Source organism: Tasmannia lanceolata, unplaced genomic scaffold, assembly GCF_043159265.1.
Source record: "Tasmannia lanceolata isolate RefF3 unplaced genomic scaffold, GAP_Taslan_0.1 ptg000012l, whole genome shotgun sequence".
In the NCBI taxonomy this organism is placed as follows: domain Eukaryota; kingdom Viridiplantae; phylum Streptophyta; class Magnoliopsida; order Canellales; family Winteraceae; genus Tasmannia; species Tasmannia lanceolata.
The window spans coordinates 242,788-257,250 of NW_027518689.1; the positions used below are offsets into that span (position 1 = coordinate 242,788).

General features: G+C 38.0%; 1 protein-coding gene across 1 annotated transcript; it reads left to right on the forward strand.

Moving 5' to 3' along the window:
• The first annotated feature begins 569 nt into the window (after positions 1-569).
• Positions 570-12,198, forward strand: LOC143887498 (uncharacterized). Its single transcript, XM_077391569.1, has 2 exons — positions 570-722; positions 10,346-12,198. The coding sequence occupies exon 2, from the start codon at positions 10,408-10,410 to the stop codon at positions 11,956-11,958; it is 1,551 nt and encodes a 516-aa protein (XP_077247684.1). The 5' UTR covers positions 570-722; positions 10,346-10,407; the 3' UTR covers positions 11,959-12,198.
• Positions 12,199-14,463: the final 2,265 nt, after the last annotated feature.

Below are 14,463 nucleotides of genomic sequence, written 5' to 3' on the forward strand. Positions count from 1 at the left end.
GCTCTCGAGCTCAGATAGCTTATATGCGCTCGAGTGCAGGAAACAAAGCTTGGGTGATCCTAAGCATTCATTTGAAAGGCCCCATCATAGATGTGGTGTGTATCAAAACTCAACTACATTGGATCATCTTAGGGTGTCCATTTGTGGGTGAAAAATGGGCAGATTTGTGGACAAACAGTATCTATGCTCGAGCGTAGGAACAGTTTCCTCTTTTTTTTAATTATTTAATATTATCCCGAAATTTTAGTCGAAATTTTTGGTAATTTCCGCCGAAATTTAGTATGAAATAAGATAAGTCCTTTTATTGTTTCATGGTATTCGGCCGAAACGCATTCCGAAATCGAAATTTGAAACCAAGCTTGCATCTATCTTTCCTCTAAAAAGTATAAAACAAAGTCAGTAGTGCAATTATCAAAAGATGGAAATGCAGATATTAGATCAACGACCTAGATCAATAAATGTAGGCCCCACACGACATTCAATCAAAGCCCTCCCAGATCAAAGACCTTTTCTATTCCAGCACATCGAATCGTACAGGTGTCAGCCACGTGGACCACTAGAAATGCAGGGTCTTTACAACTGGGGGACCCAATATTCCAAATCGGAGACTTTCTACACATATGAAACCATGAAAGGCGAAGAATTGTAGAAGAAGAAAAACCTTGTTGTGAAAATTTTAGGGCTTTGTTTTTAGAACACTTCTCTTCAAAGATCACACAAAGGTTAGTTTTGGATTTTCATCTGATTTGGTTTGTGGGTTTTATTTCTGTAATTTGTGCTGTTACTTTAATTTATTTGATTTTTTTTTTTTTTTTTTTGAGAAATATTGTGTTTTTGGGTTGTAATCTGTGGATAGAAATTGCTTTTGTTTGAATTTATAAAGAATTTTGTTTTGGCTGAATTTTAATAATTCAGCTTGTGGGTTATGAAATATTTTTTTTGTAAGCTGAGATAAATTACTAGATGGGAAGATTTGTCTGTTTAGTCTCTTTTGGATTTTGAAAAGTAGGAGGGATTGTTTGGATAAATGATAAGAGAATTAAATAGCAAAAAGTAAAAGAAATATGAAAACTCAGGGATTGTTTGGATACAAGGATTTTATAATCAAGGATTACAAGCTAAACCTTGGATTTTGTAAGCTAAAACCTGGATTTTATGAGCTAAAACATGGATTGTACATAGTTAGGATTTTACAATCCAGGTTTTAGCTTATAAAATCTGGGTTTTATATTAATTTATAAAACCCAGATTTTAGACTGTGAAATTCAGGATTTTACAATCCTGAATTAGAAAATTCATGAATCCCAACTCCCGTCACGGGGGTTAGGCCTGTAGCTCAATGGTTGAGGCTTTGTTTCTCAACCTTGAGGTCTTAGGTTCGATCCCAGCTTACCTACCAAAAAAAAAAAAGGTGCTAGATTTACAGAGTTTTCTTTCTCTAATCAACCAGATGGGGTGGTTTTTTCTCCTCAGCCACGTTCTTCAACAAAATAAAAATCATGAAGAAAACCCGCGAACCATTGGGTCTGTTTGTTTTGGATTTCGAGAACCGATTGTGAGTCCAAAACTGATTTCTGGACTCAAATTTACGTTCTCCAAGTCCAAAACAAACAGGTCCGTAGTAATAACAAAGAACAGATTGAGGGGCTCTCACTGTTTATGGCTTTGAATTGGATCACAACTTTGCAAAACACGAAACAAAATAGGGAACTCCTTGCAACTCGACTCAACTAAGCCTTTGTCCCAAACTCCTTGCGATTTTCTAAAATGTAGTCAGTAGTGAAACCCCTTTTCAATTTTCAAAAATGTTAGAACTCCAATTTGCGATTTTCTAAAATGCAGGGAGCTCCCTTGCAATCTTCCATACTGTTGGAAGAAGCCTTGCAATCTTCTAAAATATAGGAATATGTGAACTAAAAAGTGACAGAAAATGGGAAGAAGAGAATGGAGAGGGAATATTGTACATGAATCTTTTAGGTTTTCTCTTCTGCAAGAGTTTTTGTGCATTCATGGTCTCTTAGGTTACGCTCTTTAACCCCTTTTTTGACAGCACTTCTGTGCCTTTTTCATTGTGGATAATGAAAAAAAATCGGAAAATATTGGAGAATGCAATTTACCGAACATGGACTGTTCTTCCCATTTCTCCAAATCTTTAATTCCAAACACGGCTAGATGGTTTGGACATATCCAAGGTAGGCCTTTGGATGCTCCGGTGAGAAGAGGCGACTCGTGCCAAATTGATGGAGTAAAAAGAGGTAGGGGTAGACCGAAAACAACTTGGGTAGAAATGGGAGGAACGACTTGATAGCTAGGAACATAACAGAGAACATGACCTTGGATAGGATAGAATGGAAGAAAATGATCCACGTAGAGGAACCGAACTAGAGTCAGGATTAGAGCCGGATAGATTCCTTTCACATTCGTCATAAAATTTTTTCTAAAGGATTCATTTAGCCAACCCCAACTAGTTTGGGACAAAGGCTTTGTTGAGTTGAGTTGAGTTGAGTTGAGAATGAAGCGGAGTTGCTCCGCACAATTCTGTTATGCGTTTTTCCCCGCTCTGGAAATCAGAAAATGGGAAGCATTGAAGAACACAACTTTAGGTTAGTTGTATATTATTTACAATGGAAAACCTCCATTTAACAACCAGCTAAATAATTGTCAACCTTTATGTGCATTTAGGAAACCATTAATTGTTAGTTTTAGCTTCAACTAATCACATGTTGTCATTTATTTCTCCATAAATATTCGTATACAAGTAGGCTCCTGAGGCTCCCAAACATGATTTTATCAAACTCTAGATAATTGTTAAGTAACGTGATTTTATCAAACTCTAGAGAATTGTTAAATCCTCTTCAAGTGGATTTATGTGTTTGGTTGACACACCCAATCAATAGTGCATGCACTCTGAGTTGGCAGCATCCAATAATATCCACATGAACAGCTATTGCAAGTAAAACCAATACTTGGGAGATACTTAAGAGGAAATAGTTTCGATTTGCCAAGAGATATATGGTGTGTTGAGAAATGTAGGAGGTAATGAAGTGCACGTAGTCTTGTCTTTACAAAGGTTATACATATTTGGTTCTTCATGGCATCCTCTTGACGGATGAGCTAGTGACTATATCTAGTGACCGATGGAGGTAGTATTTTTGAAGGATTATTCCATTCTCGATCACATCAAGTATTGTTGAGATATAGGAGTATCTATGCGTTTTTTATTCTGTTTCTTACTTATTAGGGACATTGGTATGATTTTACAACTTTTTTTTGGAGAGAATAGAGAAATTGATAACTTAACTCCTCTCTCTACCCACTTCTCTTCTTCGAAACGCTGAATTCATTCTAGTAGTTTTTCAACTTGGTATTAGAGCCACGTTCTCTGGAGGTAGTTGGTCTTATTTGGGCTTTCTCCGTATAGACCTTCAATGCCTTGGGCTCATTGTCTTGTAAATTAGTGTTATCCCTTGTGTCAAGTGAAGTTCGTAGTGCATGAAAAGCATACAAAGTTCGTAGTACTAACACAACTCTCCCCCCTTAAGAGATGACCCTCAGGAAGAAAAGAGAGGAATAGATTCATGAAAGGTGACATCCATATACATAATTCTACAATGGGAGAAATGATGATAACACTGATACCCTTTCTGTGATGCTGAATAGCTCATGAAGACACATCTGAGGGCTTTAGAATGAGTCTTGTATGAGATACTTTATGAACAAAACAAAGGGCCCAGGTGCTGCCACGGATTAAGTAATTAAAAAAACTACTTCTGAAGGCACATGGAGTGCCACATAGGACGATGGTTGCAAATTAATTTATGATATCCTCCATTTTGGGATACAACAATGACAAGGGTGCTGTGGCTGAAGCTCTACAAAGAAGTAGAAAGCTGCCAGCCTGCCGCATGGTATCCTGTATTAATATATATTTAAGACACTACCTTAAAGCTACTGCAGATACTATCTTATAGATAAGCTGGCTTTCTGTCTTGGATTTGTATCTTTTAGATACTGATGGTATAGAGACACTGCAGGTGATATCTCCACGAGAGCGTAGGAGACAACAAATGACTACTGCAGTTAGTATTTACATCTGTAACCCTCAGACCAAGTTTTTCAAAAATCTGACATATAGGGGTATTGTTTCGAAGTGCTTTGAAACTCAAGCTTAATCAAATCATTTTTCATATTAAACTAAAATGTGATTTATTTATTTCTTACTAGCATTTTTATGTGCTTGGGATTCACTATCTTAGAGAAAGCAGAATCTACTGGAGATGTCTCATGGGATCTAGTCAATATACTAGAAGGTGGAGACTCTGTAGTCAAAACATTATGAACAGCAGGAGGTCCCATCTTGCACGTAAATTGCATTGACTCACCAATAAGATCCCAACAATGTTCTCTATCGTGTATTTTCTCGCCACAATAATTGTATTTTAGCTTATCCTGATCCCTGAAGAACATCTTATCACCATTTTGGGTACCGGTACCAAAAACTAGAGTTGATTTCTCAACACGAGGAGTATAATAATGTTGTGCATTAGCCAAACGACTCTCCTCACTCAGAACATAGGTATAAACTGTTGACGGTTCGGAGAGCTATCCTGAATTCCTGACTAAGGAGTTGAACCTAAATCAACTCATACTCGGGATTGAGGCCGGCAAGAAAATTGATAATATTTTCCCTCTCAACCCATTTTTGATACGCAACTGCATCTGAAGGTCATGATGGTTCTAATGGCTAATAGAAATCCAACTCCTGAGTACACTTGAGGGTTTCATAGTAATTAGATAGGGGCTTCTCCCCCTATCAGAGGTGGGAAATGTCCATTTGCAGCTGATATATCCTTGGAAAATTCTTCACTTGGAAATGCACTTGAGTAGTCATCCCAAATATCCTTAGTTGTCTATAGAAACATGAAACAACTGCAAATATCTAGCTCCATACTGGAGAATGAAATGATAGAGAAATTATGTCTTGTCTCCTATCTGCCATGATGTAGATCATCTTATTCCAATTCCTTTGTCTCGCTTGTGAGACACCCTAGTTGGCCTCGCCTCCAACAAACATTTGATAGCCCATGAACAATGAAAATAACTCTGTCCATGAGGTTTAACTAGAACCATATCATACTCTTCAGAGGAGCCATCTGATTTACCATCGTGTAGGAACCCCAGTGTTGACTAAACTGAACTAACTTCATTTTTACTATTGGTCGACGTATCTTGTCCAATAATCAACAAAAAAACGGAGTAGCAACGATACGAGATCTCGATAAAAACTCTAACAACCCAAAAAACACACAAACAGGATTTTTTACACAGTAAACAATGTAAATGATATCCAAATCATGTTTGTGGTCATTTGAGAGTTGAGGCATATATAGATGCAGATTGGGCTGGTTCCATTATGGACAGACATTCTACATATGATTACTATACTTTTGTGTGACGTAGTCTTGTTACCTGGTGTAGTAAAAAACAGTTAGTGATTGCCAGATCAAGTAGAAAAGCCAAATAAAATATATGGATCGTGTAGTTTATGAGCCAATAGCTTACGAGCCAGTATGGCTTTTTTTAAGCAAAAGAGCCAATATGGCTTAAGCTATTGTTATATGAGTCAGAACTTTCTACACTAGGTTCTATGAGCTTGTGTTCTAACAAAAAGGCTTGAATTAGTATTGGGAAATATTCTGTTCAACATGATCGCACGAAACATATTGAGGTTATTGAGGTTGATCAGCACTTCATACATGAATAAGTCTATGATTTGTTGATTTGTACTCCATATATCTCTACTCAGTCTCAGACTCTCAGCTCTCTGACACTCTTATTAAAGTTTTTGCTAAAGATCAACTACCTAAAATAGTAGGCAAGTCGGGCGTGAGTGATATCTTTGCACCAATTTGACGAGTGTTTTATGCTTTATCTTGTCTTTTCTTTTCTTTTTTCATTTGTTACGAGGGGGAATTGTGAAGTTGATTACTTTAACTCCCCTCTTCTTCCAAACTATGGATTCATCATACTAGTTTTTAAACTAGTATTTGGTTGAAATACAACACGAGATCTTTGATTAAGAAGCTCCTTGTTGATATTAAGACTTCTTCCATCAATTGGGCACTCATGCAAAAGGGATTTGTTACTTGTCAGTTCAATAACTCTTTAGGAATTGGAAGGAGCTAGTTTTAGCTGGAAGATTGAAAAAGAGGGGATTCTAAGTGCACTCCTTTGCCAATTGCTATCAAGCTAAACCACAATGCGAGCTCCCTTGGTAATCCGGGCTATGCAGGAATTGAGAGTGTTTTGCAGAGTACTAGAGGTCAAGTTGTTAGAGTTATATCTATCCTAATTGGGGTAAAGACTCTAACGAAGTGGATTTGAGAGCAACACTCACCAATCTCTGCATCTTCAAAAGAAGTTTTAGGGTCATCTTTCAGCGGGAAGTAATTCTTTTGTGGTTGTGACCGTTATTGATTAGCTGCTGGATACGAGTCAGTTGTTGGACATTTATTTTTTCATATTCATATAGAAATAGAAGCCAATGAGATGGCAGATTGGTTAGCTAGGAAAGGAATGCCAAGGGATGGATTAGCTGATATGCGAGCTCTGCCACTGTTTTATTTTCATTTTTTTAATTTTTTGTTTGTATTTTCTCTTTGTATTTTAATAACGCTTCCTGTTATTGGGAAGTAAAACACGAAAAGCAGAAAACATGAATCTTATTTTCTCTGGTTGGACGTTCTGCCCTTTGTAGCTAACTAAAATGCTAGAGGATAGGTTTCCATTGAGATAGGAGAGTCTGGAGGATTACCTTTATGAAAGATTTCTTCATTGATGGTTCCCAGGGAAAAGTAGCTTGAGACAGTTAGCGTGGCACTTTTCAAAGTTGCCAAGCAAGCCACTTTTTTTTTTAATGGCCAAGCAAGCCATATTTTGGAAACTGCATTAAAACAAAAGGCCCAGATGCTGCCACGGATTAAGCAATTAAGAAACTATTTCTGAAGGCACATGGAGTGCCACGTGAGAGGATAGTTGCAAATTAATTTCTGATATCCTTCATTTAAGGATTCAACTATCACAAGGGTGCTGTGACTGAAACTCTATAAAGGAGTAGAAAGCCGCCATATGGTATCCCGTATTAATAAAGTGGGCACACTATGTAAGCCAATACTGTAAGGATACTGAAGATTTTGTCTTATAAATAAGCAGGCTTGCTGTCTTTGATTTCTATCTTTTAGATGCTAATGGTATAGAGATACTGCAGGTGATATCCCTACAAGAGCCTACAAGACAACAGATTAGTAGTTTAGTGACCTAGTACCTTTTGATAGAATAAAGTTGGCAGAGAGAGATACTTCTGTAGGTATCCTATAAAGTGGTTGATAGCTGTAACAAATCAGTACCCTTCTAATAGGATATAGCGGGGAGGGTTCCTGGTGCTACAAAACCCATATTGAATCTCCCATCATTGAATATTTTTCAATGCATGCCTCTATTTTGAGATGATGATTAATCTTTGTGTGTGACAAATACAGAAACGCTGAGTATGATAATATTTGGAAAAGTTCCTTAACGATTTTTTCCCATTTGAAGAAAGCTTCTTGAAGGTCTTCACAATGTAAATGTTCTTAAACAGTGTTTAAAAACTTGTTGACACGACATGGAACTCACCCGACTCGACAAGAATCTTTCTTGGCCACGTTCCGTGTTGCACCACATCCGCATTCCGCGTTTTGCCCTACGGAGTCAGTAAAAACTCCTTTGACTCTCCTGAGTTATGACCGCATCAACCGCATTCTTGGCTGCGCCCGTGCCTAGCCAACAAGGATTTTTATTGGCTGCATTCCGCTTCACATCCGCGTTTTTAAACACTACTCTTAAACTACATAATCGGTGTACTGTGCGGCATAATGGTTCTCACAATAACAAAGTTCCTTTGGCAATTTTATTTTCTGTTTAATTTCTTGTCCACTTCATCAGATTCCTAGCCATGATGAGATGAATGAGAATCAAATATAAAATTCCAAAATCAGGAAATTGAATACAGGAACAAATTTGCAAGTTTATTGGGCACAACATTGTAGGGTATGGAGCTTCTATTTAATAATTTAAAATCCTTTGTATTTTGGTTCACTATTACATGTAGCTGAAAATCATCTTAATGTGAAATATATGACATCATTCAATAAAAGGATGTCTCTTATTTTTTGGTGCAGCTTGTGTCCACTGAGATGCATGAGCATGGCGAATTAATATGTTTGTCCTTTGAAGTGATTCAAATTGGCATAGTTTTCGCTTGGAATGATTGATTTTCCATTATGTTCAATCATTGATTATTGAGAAATGTTGTTGATGATCTATGCCACTTGCGTACTTGCCCCTTACTTCCATTTTGTTGCATGATGGGCTTACTGTGACTTCTAAAGGGAAATATTATCTCCTGATTTTGTGTCATGATTATTCTAAACATGGAAATGTCCCATGTATTTTGTGGTCCATGAATATGGTTAGATTACCTTTCCGAAATAAATTGGAGGAATCAAGGAACTTGTTAAAGTATAAAAGATAAATAACGCCTTTCTCCAACAGCTTAATCTTTTGGAGAAGTTGGTTGTTTAACATGGTATCAGAGCGGGTCGATCGGACCTGACCACAACCTCGGCAAATCCATCCTCCGGCGGACGGCTAGATTGGCCGTCCGCAGGGCCCTGATACATTACGCTCACTGTGTTGAATATAAACTCCCTTCCTTCATTTGTCTCCCTTCCACACATAGAAAATCTCTTTTCAAAATCCTGGATCTTCTACCACTGTTAGCCCGACTTCTCCTTTCTTTCTATCTGCCTCTGTCAAATACCAGAGCCACACATAGTAACGTCTTCTTTCTCTCATTTCTCACGGCCATTTCTTAGCAATAGAAACAAAGGGGGCAAATGGGGTTTTTGTTCTTTTTCAAATGAACGTGACCCTCTTCACAAGGCATGTCATACATTTCCACATGCGATGGTCGACCCAAAGTGGGACCACATGCGCCACGTGTTTGCCAAGTGGGCCACACATGCAGTGATGCGGGGGAGTGTTAAAGTATAAAAGATAAATAACGCCTTTCTCCAACAGCTTAAACTTTTGGAGAAGTTGGTTGTTTAACAGAACTAATAGCTTCATGACATGTTCAGTTAAAGTAATGGTGGTAATTTAATTACAGGTAGCTTAGTAAGTATTTTGATTGTTCAGATTAGGAACTTTAGTGGTGTTATTGATTGATGATATGCTGTTGCTTCTCTGATCCTTAGTTTCATTTAGTAGAGTCATAAATAGCATGGGAATAAAAAAATTTGCAGTCGTTTTTCTAACTGAAGTTAAATATTCAGCTTATGAGAATGGCTGGTATTTCCATGTTTTGAAGCTGAATTGCTTGAATGATTTTTTTTGTTAACCATTGGAAAATGGAAAAAATAAATCTGTAAATAAAAATTCATAATCAATCAATCTCAGCTCTATCTTGTTTTTTTTTTAATGGAAGCTCTGTCTTCTGTTTTTTTCAGTTTTTATTGAATTTTATTCCCTCAACTGAGAAGTGAGAACAGTTGATATTTCCAGATTTTGAACTTTTGTTGTTCGAATGAAATTTCTATCCTCAAGAGTGTGATGAACTGCCCGTGAGACATCAAATGCAACATTTCAAAGTTAAATTGTTAGATTATCCCATTGCTGTTACATTTTTACGATTAGAATTATGTTGAGATGTGCCATCTTATAATCTTCAGCCCTATGCTTAGATGCTAGAGGTTAGGTTTCCGTTTCAGTCTGGAGGATTACCTTTTTTTGTAAGGTTTCTTGATTGATGATTTGGCAGACTAAATTGTTTTCAGCATTGTAATTCTCTGATTGTCTAGTAAATGGGATTTGATTACACAGTTCTACACACTTATATTTCCTACTTTTCTTGTTTCCTATTGTTTTCTTCCATGATATGGTGCAGTTTGGCTTCATAATTCCCTATATGACTGTCGAGTTTTAGAAATGAGTTTATAAGGGCGAATTTGATTCATTAGGGCAGTGTTGGTTTGATATAAAAAAATTTCCTTTATGATTTGAAGGTAGTTTCATCTGTAATCCTCAGTCCAAGTTTTTTCAAAATTCTGACATATATAGGTTTTGTTTCCAAGTGTTTTGAAACTCAAGCTATCTTCATGATCATTTAAATTTGGGCAGTTCATATCTCAATCAAATCATTTTTTATATTAGCCTAAAATGTGATTGATTTGTTTCTTAGTAGCTATTTTATGTACTTGGGGTTCACTTCATAAAATATCTTAGTTTGTTCTGTTGTTGCTGTCAGGGCTATCTGAGAACAAGCGAAGAAACAAGATTAAATTGCTGATCTCATCAAGACATCCAGAAATGGCGGAGAAATCTGAATCCTTTGTTGAGGGAGGAGAAAAGGTGGATAAAAAGGAAGTTTATCTAAAAATTAAGAGCAAGGAGAAAGAGCGCATGTCAGAGAAGGATGACAAGACAGAGATTGAAATAGAATTGAAAACTAAATCTGTGGAGAAAGATAAGGTAAAACATAAGGAAGACAAGGATGAGGAGCACAGTGAGAAAGGTGAAATGAAGAAAGAGAAAGGCGAGAAGAAGGGTAAGGGTGATAAGTCGAAGGAGAAAGAAAAAGAGAAGAAGAAAAATGAGAAAGATAAAGATATAGAGTCAAAGAAAAAACAAAAGGAGAAGGATGAGGGTGGTGAATCTGAGGAGGACAAAGATGGGAAACCAAAGGAAAAGGAGGAGAAAAAGAAAAAGAAAGACGGAGAACCAAAGGAAAAGGATAAAAAGGAGAAAGATGGAGAAGTGAAGGAGGACAAAGATGGAGAACTGAAGGAAAAGAAAGAGAAAAAGAAGGAGAAAGATGGAGAACCGAAGGAAAAGAAAGAGAAAAAGGAGAAAAAGAAGGAGAAAGATGAAGAACCGAAGGACAAGAAAGGGAAAAAGGAGGACAAAGATGGAGAAGTGAAGGAGGACAAAGATGGAGAATCGAGGGAAAAGAAAGAGAAAAAGATGGAGAAAGACGGAGAACCAAAGGGAAAGAAGGAGAAAGATGGAGAAGCGAAGGGAAAGGAGGAGAAAAAGAAGGAGAAAGGTGAAGAATCAGAGGAGAAAGAGAAGAAGAAGGGCAAACATGGTGAAGAGTTAGAGAGAAAGGAGGGTGATTTAGGAGAAGAAAGCAAAGACAGTGAAAAGAAGAAGAAAAAGAAGGACAAAGATGGAGAATCAAAGGAAAGGGAGGAGAAGGAGAAGGAAAAAGATGGAGAACCAAAGGAAAAGAAGGAGAAGAAGCACAAAGGTGGAGAACCTAAGGAAAAGGATAAAGAGAAGAAGACCAAAGACGGAGAATCAAAAGAAAAGGATAAAGAGAAGAAGGACAAAGGTGGAAATGATGGAGAGAAAGAGACCCACATTGAGAGTAGCAAAGAGATAGACCAAGAACCCGAGGCCTATAACAAGAAAGATAAAGAAGTGACTACTAGAGAAATCATAGTTGAAGGAGATCATTCAAAGGGTGAAGAGAAGTATACAGAGGATAAAGAAGAAGGCAAAGAGGGGAAAGAAAATAAGAAGGGGAAACAAGATTCAGAAAAGAAAAAGAAAGACAAATGCGATGAATCAAAAGATGGTGAAGGAGAGGGGAAGAAGAAAGAGAAAGAGAAGAAGGGTGAGAAGAAGAGGAAGCTTGATGGGAAGGAGAAGAACAAGGATGTTGGAAAGCTGAAAGAGAAGCTAGAGAACATTGATGCAAAGATGGAGGGCCTGCTCTCCAAGAAAGCAGAAATCTTGAAGTTAATCAAAGCGGCTGAAGAGGGGATTGTGGCTGAGAAAACTAGTGGGGTAGGCGATCTTGACGCAGGGATCCACGTCTCGCCATGTGGAACCGAGCAAGAGATTCGGGGGGATTAAATTCATCCTGCTCACATTGGTGAAAGTTATTGGACCCCACAAAAATGAGGTGGGACCGCCTTCGGCATGGCGCACTGCCCTCTGTGTAGAATAATATAAATGTTGTAGATTTTGATTTTGGATGAATAATTTTGAGCTGCAAGTTCTTTTCTTAAGTTCTTTCTTGGTTTTGTAGTGGAAAGATGAACTCCATCTTAACATCCCCATTCAAGACTAATCTATCCATAAAACTGATACTGATATGCTGAATTCCCTTTTTTTTCCGCATGTGAGTTTGAAATGGTTGATTTAAGATGAAGAGGAATTAAATGTGGACCAGTTTGTGATTTATTAGCGGTGGAACTCAAGTGGGGTTGGACCGGGTTGACGGCAACCCTATCCTAACCTGAGAGAGTATTCTCTCAACCCTAGCCCGACCCAACCTGAGCCTCTAATCGAGGATGGTCAACCCTAACCGGACCTACCTCTAAATCTCTCAACCCTAACCCAACCAGTCTTAACATGCTTTTTTCCAAATCGGATAGGGTTGGGTTCGGGTTAACCTAGGGCCAAACCGAGAAATTCAAAAAGAGAACACGCACACAACCTTAAGCAATCACTTTAAAATTAGAGGACAGATGTTGGGTTTGGGTTGCCCAAGGCCTCAACCCTAATATCCAACTTGAAATTAAATCGTGTTGGCTTTTCCTGATACTGACCCAATCGAATCTGAGGAAATGCCAACAGAATCTGAGCCAAAATCTGGTTGAACCCAACAACCCTAACCCCACCCAAGGCAATGCCAACACAAAGGTTGAGCCCGACCCAAGTTGCACCTCAACCCTTTATTCTTGTAGATTTCATTAAAAGGGCAAAAAAGTGATATATTCGCTCCCTTTTCGTCCCCGGGTCACCCCCTCTTGTATTTATCAGTTATGACTACTCATTTTATACTACAAGGGGTGGCCTGTATTTATGACTACTCATTTTATACAAGAAGGGGTGGCCTGGGGAAGAAAAAGGGGCAAATATGTCATTTCCCTTGAAATAAATGTCGTTTATTTGCATATGATGGTTAATGGTCTTAGAAAGGATATAGTAAATGACTTTCGAAGAGACCTTAACCCCACATCTGAAAATAGGATTGAATTAAAGTAATCTTATTTATAAGTAAGAAGCAATTTGGTGGGATGTCGCTGAGTCACAGGAGGTGTGGTCAGTTGCTCCTCTTTTGTTTTTCCTGCGGAAAAGCGGAGGAAACATCCCTTTTTTCCTTCAAAGGGGGTTGACTGCATGTTCAGTTAGTTTCTTTTGGTCCGACGGAAATTGAGCTGGAATCCATAATGTTTCTTTGTGGGATGTACTCTTTTCGAGCATTAATGGCAGAAGATGTTACTTGCTCTCTGGGTCCCACGTGGATTGGAATAAATTAGTTTTGATTTTACTGTTTCAAAGACTGCTGTCTTAGTTGTTTGGTTTGGATAGGACTCTTTTGAAATAAGGGTTATCTAGATTAGGGGTTTTCCATAAATAATCTGTACGTTTCATTTCTTGAATCAATGAAGAAACTTATTTGAGAAAGTGTGTCTTGTGCACAAAGGAGGACGACCCTTCCCTCGAAGTGGGTCAAGATGCTGATATTCCCTCTGAGAAGATCAATCCGTTACGAACCGATCTAGGTTCGTAACAATTGGTATCAGAGCAACACGATCTGGGCAGTGGAGAAGAAAATCGAAGGAGCAATGAATCCGTGGAATGAGACGATAAGAGAAATCAAAATGCACCTAGCTTCCATGAATGCCAAGTTCAACAAGATGGCACTCTCGCTTGGCGTGGAGATAGAAGAACCCCCATGTTTGAAGAAGTTGAATGAAGAGTTCAATGAGAGGATCGTCGAGAAGGTTTGTGTGATGAAAAAGAAAAGAAGAAACAGAAAAATGGGAGAATGGAAGAGAGCAAGAAAACAGATAGAAGAAAAGGAGAAGAAGGCACAAAAGAAATGTCATCGCCGAGGAGTTTACCGTTCTTCTTCCTCTCAATCCATCCAACACAATTGAAAAGATCCTCATCCACGGCCATATATACGTCAACATCCCCATCATTCCAAAAAAACTCAAAGAAAGAATTTCAATGAACGGCACGATGAGATCGATTTGAAAAGAGGGTTGCCTCAACCCATGATGACGTCATACAAAATTCTGATTAATCGCAGGACGAAGAGAAGAAGAAAAAGAGGGAGAAGGAAAAAGACTTTCGGAAGGTGTGCAAGATCTGATTTCTCACCGATTAACCAACGATTAATCTCCAACCTTGAGGACAAGGTTGATTTCAAGGGGTAGGAATGTTATTTGCTTTTTGGGTCCCACGTGGATTGGAATAAATTAGTTTTCATTTTATTGTTTCAAAGATTGCTTTCTTCGTTGTTTGGTTTGGGTAGGACTCTTTTGAAATAAGGGTTATCTATATTAGGGGTTTTCTATAAATAATCTGTACGTTTCAGTTCTTGAATCAATGAAGAAACTTACT

Coding starts and splice junctions, on each gene's coding strand:
- LOC143887498 (XM_077391569.1), top strand. CDS start 10,408: ATGGCGGAGAAATCTGAATCCTTTGTTGAGGGAGGAGAAAAGGTGGAT.